Source organism: Sebastes fasciatus, chromosome 7 (genome assembly GCF_043250625.1).
Source record: "Sebastes fasciatus isolate fSebFas1 chromosome 7, fSebFas1.pri, whole genome shotgun sequence".
Classification (NCBI taxonomy): Eukaryota; Metazoa; Chordata; class Actinopteri; order Perciformes; family Sebastidae; genus Sebastes; species Sebastes fasciatus.
Window position 1 is genome coordinate 1,447,841 of NC_133801.1, and position 10,000 is coordinate 1,457,840.

General features: G+C 44.0%; 1 protein-coding gene across 6 annotated transcripts in view; it reads left to right on the forward strand.

Moving 5' to 3' along the window:
* LOC141771049 (fibroblast growth factor 12-like) overlaps positions 1–10,000 on the forward strand; it is a 63,492-nt gene that overhangs the window by 46,452 nt on the left and 7,040 nt on the right. For 5 of the 6 annotated variants that reach the window (XM_074640955.1, XM_074640957.1, XM_074640954.1 and 2 more), the window contains exons 2-5: positions 745–855; positions 5,295–5,398; positions 8,122–8,320; positions 9,475–10,000. The exon at positions 9,475–10,000 is cut by the window's right edge and continues 7,040 nt beyond it. In XM_074640955.1, coding sequence (XP_074497056.1) covers positions 745–855; positions 5,295–5,398; positions 8,122–8,320; positions 9,475–9,632 — 572 coding nt within the window. In that variant the 3' untranslated portion in view covers positions 9,633–10,000. The remainder of the gene's footprint in view (positions 1–744; positions 856–5,294; positions 5,399–8,121; positions 8,321–9,474) is intronic. The other variant, XM_074640958.1, reaches the window with a different exon arrangement.

Here is a 10,000-nt window from a genome sequence, read left to right on the forward strand (position 1 = left end):
TTGTGTTTCTATATCTCTATCTGAATGTGTTGTTGTGTTTCTATATCTCTATCTGAATGTGTCATTGTGTTTCTATATCTCTATCTGAATGTGTCATTGTGTTTCTATATCTCTATCTGAATGTGTTGTTGTGTTTCTATATCTCTATCTGAATGTGTTGTTGTGTTTCTATATCTCTATCTGAATGTGTTGTTGTGTTTCTATATCTCTATCTGAATGTGTTGTTGTGTTTCTATATCTCTATCTGAATGTGTCGTTGTGTTTCTATATCTCTATCTGAATGTGTTGTTGTGTTTCTATATCTCTATCTGAATGTGTCGTTGTGTTTCTATATCTCTATCTGAATGTGTTGTTGTGTTTCTATATCTCTATCTGAATGTGTTGTTGTGTTGTTGTGTTTCTATATCTCTATCTGAATGTGTTGTTGTGTTTCTATATCTCTATCTGAATGTGTTGTTGTGTTTCTATATCTCTATCTGAATGTGTCATTGCGTTTCTATATCTCTATCTGAATGTGTTGTTGTGTTGTTGTGTTTCTATATCTCTATCTGAATGTGTTGTTGTGTTTCTATATCTCTATCTGAATGTGTTGTTGTGTTTCTATATCTCTATCTGAATGTGTCATTGTGTTTCTATATCTCTATCTGAATGTGTTGTTGTGTTGTGTTTCTATATCTCTATCTGAATGTGTTGTTGTGTTTCTATATCTCTATCTGAATGTGTCGTTGTGTTGTCGTGTTTCAGAGCCACAGCTGAAGGGCATCGTGACGCGTCTCTTCAGTGAACAGGGTTTCTTCCTGCAGATGCAGCCTGATGGAGCCATCAGTGGAAACAAGGACGAGAACAGCGACTACAGTGAGTCTCTGCTGCTGCAACACCTCGTTAACAACCACAGACATAAATACACAGACATATACAGTATAGTGACATGTCTGTAGTTATTTAAACCTAAACGTTGACGTATTTGTCACGTAACTTCCGTACTTAAGTAACGTCACTACTGTAGTTATCTTAACCAAAACCAAGATCTCTTCCTAAACCTAGCTAAGCTGTTTCCTGTGAAGACGGAGGTTTATTCTGAAAGGACTGTACGTATGTAACGATCGTAAATTGACTCGTGTTGCTGGATATTGGAAGGAGAACGTAGGAAACGTGAGGACTAACTTTTGGTTAGATATCATTTGAACATCTGTACGAGGATTGGTTGGTCTGTGCGGAGCAGAGCGACGGGATTGGCTGGATTATAATTAAAGTCAGGAAGTGTGTGATGATAGAACGATGAGTCTGAGCAGACGTCGTCTCTCCAGTCAGTAAGAAAAGGTTTGTTTCTGCCGGATGAGCTCAGGATTACTGATCCTGCTGCTGCTGTTAAATCCTTTAGTTCGGAAACAAGAAGCAGAAAGAGGACAAGAAGAGGAGGAGGAGGAGGAGGAGGAGATGTTTTGGTTTCCCTCTCTCTGTCTCTGAGTTAAATAAAGGAGGATTAACAGCAGCCATCGCCTCAGGCCTCTTCCTCCTCCACCTCCTCCTCTTCATCCTCACCCACACTGCAGCTCTCTGTCCCCGAGGATTAAATCACCTCTCATCCCTTCATCCCTCCATCTCCCCCCTCTCTCTCTCCTTTATTCACTGTCTTTTTCTCTCTGTTTATCAGCTGGAAGCGTCACACGCAGCCGGCTGGATGGATTCTAACCTCCGTTAAACACTAACGAGCAGTTTGAAGTGATGATTTACTCTACGGCTGTCAATCAACTCAAATATATAATCAGTTTTGATCTGTTCTAAATGTTCCAGTATTTAATCCTCTTATCAACATGGGAGTGGACAAATATGCTGCTTTATGTATGTATATATTTATTATCTGGAGGTCAGAGGTCAACGGACCCCTTTGAAAATGATCATGACAGTTTTTCCTCGTCAAAATTTAGTGTTAGTTTGGAGCGTTATTTAACCTCCATCATGACCAGCTAGTCTGGCATGGTTGGTACCGATGGATTCATCAGGTTTTATAGTTTCAGATGATACCAGGATCTTATCATGTTAACTTTGACAGCCCTAGTTTTTATCTCACAAAATATTGTGTTTCTTTCCATATTTGTTGGCGTTTAGCCTTTCAAGAACAACATTTTCACTACAGTCCAGAAGCTGTTTCATATGATACCGCTATCTTCACTCTAGCTTTAAAACTGAACTGCTACAACCTCAAAATCACAAGTTGCGTTAAAGAAATTAGTGACGTTAAAACGAATTTGCATCAACGCTTTTTTATCACGTTAACTTTGACGGCTCTAATTTACACACATGAAGAAGATACGAGTTGTTTTAAGTCAGGCTGGTCTCGTACACCGTTCGTAGCTATACCTACAAAAAGTAATGCACTGTAATCATATATATCTCACAAAATGAATGTGTGTAAGTCACGCGAACCAGGAAGTTTAAAGAGCGGCAAACGCCACGTAGGGAGGAGGCCGGGTTTAAAAATACAGACTTTCACCCAGGGCCCATAAGTTACGATACCGTCGGACTCTTTTGAGCTTTTTAACGATTTTTTCTTAACCCTAACTACGTAGTTTTCCTTACGCCACTTCCGTAGTTATTTTAACCATCCACCATCTTTTCCTAAACCTAACCGAGTAGTTTAGTTGCCTCGAGACGTTGTTTCCTGTGAAGACGGAAGTTTATTTTGAAAGGACTGTATGTATGTAACGAGCAGAAATTGACACGTGTTGCTGAACATCGGTAGAACGAACGATAAAGATACGATACGAACCGCGGTACGAGGATACGATGGATTCACTGTTTCTCACAATGTGACTTTTGTTTATCAGTTTGAAGGAAAACCGACTTTTATGTTTCAGGTTTATTCTGCTATTTCTGTCTTATTGTAGACGTGACCTCTCTACCTCTAACCACCTCTCTCTCTCTCTCTGTCTCTCTCTCTCTGTCTCTCTCTCTCTGTCTCTCTCTGTCTCTCTCTCTCTGTCTCTCTCTGTCTCTCTCTCTGTCTCTCTCTGTCTCTCTCTCTCTGTCTCTCTCTGTCTCTCTCTCTGTCTCTCTCTCTGTCTCTCTCTGTCTCTCTCTCTCTGTCTCTCTCTGTCTCTCTCTGTCTCTCTCTCTGTCTCTCTCTGTCTCTCTCTCTGTCTCTCTCTGTCTCTCTCTATCTCTCTCTCTGTCTCTCTCTGTCTCTCTCTCTGTCTCTCTCTGTCTCTCTCTCTCTGTCTCTCTCTGTCTCTCTCTGTCTCTCTCTCTGTCTCTCTCTCTGTCTCTCTCTCTCTGTCTCTCTCTGTCTCTCTCTGTCTCTCTCTCGTCTCTCTCTGTCTCTCTCTCTGTCTCTCTCTGTCTCTCTCTCTGTCTCTCTCTGTCTCTCTCTCTGTCTCTCTCTCTCTGTCTCTCTCTGTCTCTCTCTCTCTGTCTCTCTCTGTCTCTCTCTCTCTGTCTCTCTCTGTCTCTCTCTCTGTCTCTCTCTGTCTCTCTCTGTCTCTCTCTCTGTCTTCTCTGTCTCTCTCTCTGTCTCTCTCTGTCTCTCTCTCTCTGTCTCTCTCTCTCTGTCTCTCTCTCTGTCTCTCTCTCTGTCTCTCTCTGTCTCTCTCTCTGTCTCTCTCTGTCTCTCTCTCTCTGTCTCTCTCTCTCTCTGTCTCTCTCTGTCTCTCTCTCTGTCTCTCTCTCTGTCTCTCTCTGTCTCTCTCTCTGTCTCTCTCTCTCTCTCTGTCTCTCTCTGTCTCTCTCTCTCTCTCTCTGTCTCTCTCTGTCTCTCTCTGTCTCTCTCTCTGTCTCTCTCTGTCTCTCTCTGTCTCTCTCTGTCTCTCTCTCTGTCTCTCTCTGTCTCTCTCTCTGTCTCTCTCTCTCTGTCTCTCTCTGTCCTCTCTCTCTCTCTCTCTCTGTCTCTCTCTGTCTCTCTCTCTGTCTCTCTCTGTCTCTCTCTCTGTCTTCTCTCTGTCTCTCTCTCTCTGTCTCTCTCTCTCTGTCTCTCTCTCGTCTCTCTCTCTGTCTCTCTCTGTCTCTCTCTCTGTCTCTCTCTGTCTCTCTCTCTCTGTCTCTCTCTCTCTGTCTCTCTCTGTCTCTCTCTCTGTCTCTCTCTCTGTCTCTCTCTGTCTCTCTCTCTGTCTCTCTCTCTCTCTCTGTCTCTCTCTGTCTCTCTCTCTCTCTCTCTGTCTCTCTCTGTCTCTCTCTGTCTCTCTCTCTCTCTCTCTCTCTGTCTCTCTCTGTCTCTCTCTCTCTCTTGTCTTCTCTCTCTCTCTCTCTCTGTCTCTCTCTCTCTGTCTCTCTCTCTCTGTCTCTCTCTCTGTCTCTCTCTCTCTCTCTGTCTCTCTCTCTGTCTCTCTCTGTCTCTCTCTCTGTCTCTCTCTCTCTCTCTGTCTCTCTCTCTCTCTCTGTCTCTCTCTCTCTCTCTCTTCTCTCTCTCTGTCTGTCTCTGTCTCTCTGTCTCTCTCTCTGTCTCTCTCTCTGTCTGTCTCTGTCTCTCTCTCTCTCTCTGTCTCTCTCTCTCTCTCTCTGTCTCTCTCTCTGTCTGTCTCTGTCTCTCTTCTCTCTCTCTCTCTCTCTGTCTCTCTCTGTCTCTCTCTCTCTCTCTCTGTCTCTCTCTGTCTCTCTCTGTCTCTCTCTCTCTCTCTCTCTCTGTCTCTCTCTGTCTCTCTCTCTGTCTGTCTCTGTCTCTCTGTCTCTCTCTCTCTCTCTCTCTCTGTCTCTCTCTCTGTCTGTCTCTGTCTCTCTGTCTCTCTCTCTGTCTCTCTCTCTGTCTCTCTCTCTGTCTCTCTCTCTCTCTCTCTGTCTCTCTCTCTGTCTCTCTCTCTGTCTCTCTCTCTGTCTCTCTCTCTGTCTCTCTCTCTGTCTCTCTCTCTCTCTCTCTGTCTCTCTCTCTGTCTCTCTCTCTGTCTGTCTCTGTCTCTCTGTCTCTCTCTCTGTCTCTCTCTCTGTCTGTCTCTGTCTCTCTCTCTCTCTCTGTCTCTCTCTCTCTCTCTCTGTCTCTCTCTCTGTCTGTCTCTGTCTCTCTGTCTCTCTCTCTGTCTCTCTCTCTGTCTGTCTCTGTCTCTCTGTCTCTCTGTCTCTCTGTCTCTCTGTCTCTCTCTCTCTCTGTCTCTCTCTGTCTCTCTCTCTGTCTGTCTCTGTCTCTCTGTCTCTCTCTCTCTCTCTCTCTCTGTCTCTCTCTCTGTCTGTCTCTGTCTCTCTGTCTCTCTCTCTGTCTCTCTCTCTGTCTCTCTCTCTCTCTCTCTGTCTCTCTCTCTGTCTCTCTCTCTGTCTCTCTCTCTGTCTCTCTCTCTGTCTCTCTCTCTGTCTCTCTGTCTCTCGTCCTCCAGCCCTGTTTAACCTGATCCCGGTAGGTTTGCGGGTGGTGGCCATGCAGGGAGTGAAGGCTGGACTGTACATGGCGATGAACGCAGAGGGATACCTCTACACATCAGTAAGAACCTTTACTTCACTTCATGCTTCAGTTCTTCTCAACATCCAGCAGCGTGAACAGAAAACATGCAACGTGAGATAAATGTGTAGGATGTTGTTCTGACATGATGAGAAAGTCTTGGTTATAAACGACTACTAATATTTAATAATGATGATAATCAGCAGCTCTGTAGACCGAGTACAGCTCCAGTTGTTGAGCCGCTGCTTCTCCTCACTGAGTTCATCCATCTATAATTCATGTCTGCTGCTTCCATGAAACTTTAAAACGCAGTTCTTCAGTCGCTGTGTGCAGCATCAGAAAGGAGAGGGAGTGATGGAGGAAGAGAGGGAGTGATGGAGGGAGAGAAGGAGTGATGGAGGAAGAGAGGGATGATGGAGGTGATACGGTAAAGATGTGTAAACAGGAAGAGGCGACCTCGGGCAGCGTTTCTCTGGAAGACAGGAAGCTTCATTTAAATAAATCCGTCAGTTCCGTGAGTCGTTATCAGGGTCTGAAATTATGATTACATTTGAACACATCATGGTAACGTTGTAATGTACCTTCACTCAATAGTCATTTTTCCTGACTTTGAACGCCTCATAATAATAACTCAATGGCACCTCCGTTAATGTTCGTATCTCCGGTATTTATCCAGTCAGGACTGTGATGCTAACGGCTGCTAACAGCTAACGTTACTAACTCTCCTCCTGCTGATTACGACACAGGTTTGTTGTTCACAGTGTCGCTTTATCAGGTAAAAATAGGGTGGGATCTTAACGCTGGGAGGCTTTCACCACACAGCGTCACAAGAATTTCTCGCTCCAGTTGAAATATTTCAAATCCCGTGAATACACACATTTTTCAGACTTTTTTGGACAATTTTCGGACGTTTTCCAGACTTTTTCCTTACTTTTTTTCAGCCTTTTTTTTTTTGACATTTTCGGGTCTTTTTTCGGACATTTTCCGGACTTTCTTTGGACTTTTTTTCAGGCATTTTTTTGACAATTTTCGGAAATTTTTGGGACTTTTTTTCAGGCATTTTTTTGACAATTTTCGGAAATTTTTGGGACTTTTTATCAGACATTTTTTGGACAATTTTCAGACATTTTTCAGATTTTCTTAGGACAATTTTCAGAGCTCTTTTTTTCAGACTTTATTTTGGACTTTCTTTGGCCTTTTTTTCAGACATCCCCTCAGCTTTAGTAGCGTCACACTGTTGAGCGCTTTTTTTTCTCTCCGCCGTGTCTCCGGTCAAACAAACTGAAATGATACGGTGTGCGTTTGCGTCATTGTGCAGCGTAACGGTGGGACATCCAGAAGCGTTAACCAACTATCATCTATCTAAATAATGTTTATAGATGCTTTACAGAGTTTTTATTAAAAGTAAAAGTCTCTGATTGTAACATAACGTTGATATTAAGACACAGTCTTCCTGAGTATCTGCAGGTCTCTGCTGGATCAGAGTCGATTCTCTCTGTTCTCTAGAGAACCTTCAGGAGCTGTTAGATGCTGGAGCAGGTTTCTGCAGCATCGTGTGAGTTTGTTCTGCTCTGATTGGCTCTCTGCTGGACCACCTGTTCTATCCAGAGGGCACACACACACACACACACACACACACACGCACACACACACACACACACACACACACACACACACACACCTGTGCTATGGCTAAATTTACTTTAAGAGTTCACATTTGACAACGTGGATCTGAGTAAAAAACTGTACTGCTGTATTCACATACAGTGACATCATACTGACTGTATCTAGCAGCCACACGTCTCTACTGCGGTATGAACCCAAAATAAACTGTGATTTAATATCAATGAACAGATCAAAATGATGCTGAAATAACTACATCATGATGCTGATTAGTTGTCAGGTCTGTTACCATGACGACAAGCAGACAACTTTTAGAATGCTTGTTTTCTGAATGGAGTCTGGATGGATCAGTGACAGACCACGCAGCTGCTCCATCAACACTCAACATGACGTCATCCAGAGACGTTGTTGTCTCTACCAGGACAGTCTGTGGTTCCTGCTCTCTGTACAGATATGATGGACTATCGTCGCTCTGGGTGACCACACACACATACAAGATTTATTTATTTATTTTTTCGAACATTTTTTGGACAATTATTTTCCAACTTTGTTTCGAAAAAAAATTCGGACATTTTCCAGACTTCTTTGAGACTTTTTGGGGACATTTTTTCAGACTTTCTTGGGACTTTTTTGGACTTTTTGTCAGAGATTTCTTGGACAATGGTGGTACATTTTTCCGGACTTTTTTGGACTATTTATCACAAATTTTTTGGACAATTTCGAGACTTTTTTGGACATTTTTCAGCCTTTCTTGGGACTTTTTTTTCAGATATATCCCGGACAATTTCTTGGACATTCTTGACGCTAATCTAGCATGTCCGCGTCATTCACGTCGCAAATTCACATCTTTTCACCTCTTTGCACTGACTCTGGTTTTAACGGCGGGAGTTTCCCTGGAGCTCAGCCGTCGTTTTATCTGCAGACACCAGAAGAAGAGTTTAATGAAATGTAATAATAATCTGAGAGGAGGAGACCAAAACTTGACAACTGTTTCTGATTTTCTTCTTTAATAACAAAATGTTGTTAAACTTGAACTTCTTCTTCTTTGGTTGACTTCACCTGGTGTCCTCACTGTGTGTGTGTGTGTGTGTGTGTGTGTGTGTGTGTGTGTGTATGTGTGTGTGTGTGTGTGTGTGTGTCAGGATGTGTTCACAGCAGAGTGTAAGTTCAAGGAGTCGGTGTTTGAGAACTACTACGTCATCTACTCGTCCACGCTGTACCGGCAGCACGAGTCGGGCCGGGCCTGGTTCCTGGGCCTCAACAAGGACGGAGTCATCATGAAGGGGAACCGGGTGAAGAAGACCAAACCCTGCTCACACTTCGTCCCCAGACCCATCGAAGGTGAGACACCTTAGCTTAGCTTAGCTTAGCACAGATACTGGAAGCAGGGGGGAACTGTTAGCTTTAACACTGACGTTGTTTACTGACCAGCTGTAGAAATAATACATAGATAGATAGATACTTTATTGTCATTGTCATTGAAAACAACGAAAAACAGTTTAGCAGCTCTTTGCAGTGAAAAACAAACATTAAAACATTCAGTCACAAGTAGAACAATAAATAAGTGGATCATCATAAAGTGCAAATTATGGTTCAGCAGCTAGTGTCCTCAGCCTTTGGGGGGGGGGGGTTCTACACACTTGACAGCCTGAGGGTAAAAGCTGTTTCGTAGTCTGTTGGTGTGTGTTTTAATTGTCCTGTATCTCCTTCCGGAGGGAAGGGGAGCAAACAGTACATGTCCAGGGTGGGTGGGGTCTTTGGAGATACAGCTGGCTTTCTTACAGAGCCGACCAGTGTAATACGTTGAACTGCTTTGATTAATCACAGTTATGGGTAAGACGCCTGAACTCACCGTGAGTCTCTGGACTCTAGCAGTCTCTGTAGAGGTCGGAGGTGGAGCAGCAGAGGTCGTCCGGTAGGGACTTCCTCAGAGTTTGAGGACGAGCTGGAGCTCTAATATCACAGATGGAGGTTTAACAGGAAACATGAAGCTCCGTCTCTGCTTTCAGCTGCTCCGACTCTCCTCCTCCATCTTCATCTAAAAATATCTGTCAACTATCACCTTCCTCTTCCTCTCCTCAATCTCTCCATCTTCTCCTCTTCCTCTCCTCTATCTTCTCCTCTTCCTCTCCTCCATCTCTCCATCTTCTCCTCTTCCTCTCCTCTATCTTCTCCTCTTCCTCTCCTCTATCTTCTCCTCTTCCTCTCCTCCATCTCTCCATCTTCTCCTCTTCCTCTCCTCCATCTTCTCCTCTTCCTCTCCTCCATCTCTCCATCTTCTCCTCTTCCTCTCCTCCATCTTCTCCTCTTCCTCCTCCACATCCGTCCTTGTATATTACGTGTCTTTACTGAAATATGTGTACACAGACCTGCACATATATATTAGTATGAAGTATCTTTATATCTATATTATAATTATAAATATTATAAATGTTATATCTACTGTATAAAGTGTTGTGATGTGATGTAATAACAGTACCCCCCGCCCCCTGCAGTGTGTATGTATAAGGAGCCGTCGCTGCACGAGCTCGAGGAGAAGCTGCTGAAGTCATCGCGGAGCCCGACGATGAACGGCGAGGAGGAGCGGCGAGGCCTGGAGCAGCAGGAGGAGCAACAGGAGGAGGAGGACTGCACAGAGCAGGACGGATCATAGCCTGCAGAGCCCCCCCGCAGGAGGAGGAAGAGGAGGATGAGGAGGAGGCGAACTCCCATTTTAACACTCCCTCTGTTCAGCAACTACAACCACACCAACGACAACAACCGCCGCCACGACGACGACGGCGACGACAACGAAAACAAAGAAAAAAAAAGATGCTAAAAAAAAATCAAAAAAAAAATCTTCTTGCTCATGTTGAATGTGTGACGGGGAAAAAAATCAGGACGTTGATGATGATGATTTACATTTTATGCAAAAAAGCCCTGCTGATACGGCGCCCGGAGGCTAGCACACCTACTCTTCATCGCCACGTTGTAAACATCATCATCATCATTTGTGTCACGACGATGACGAAATGTTTCCCG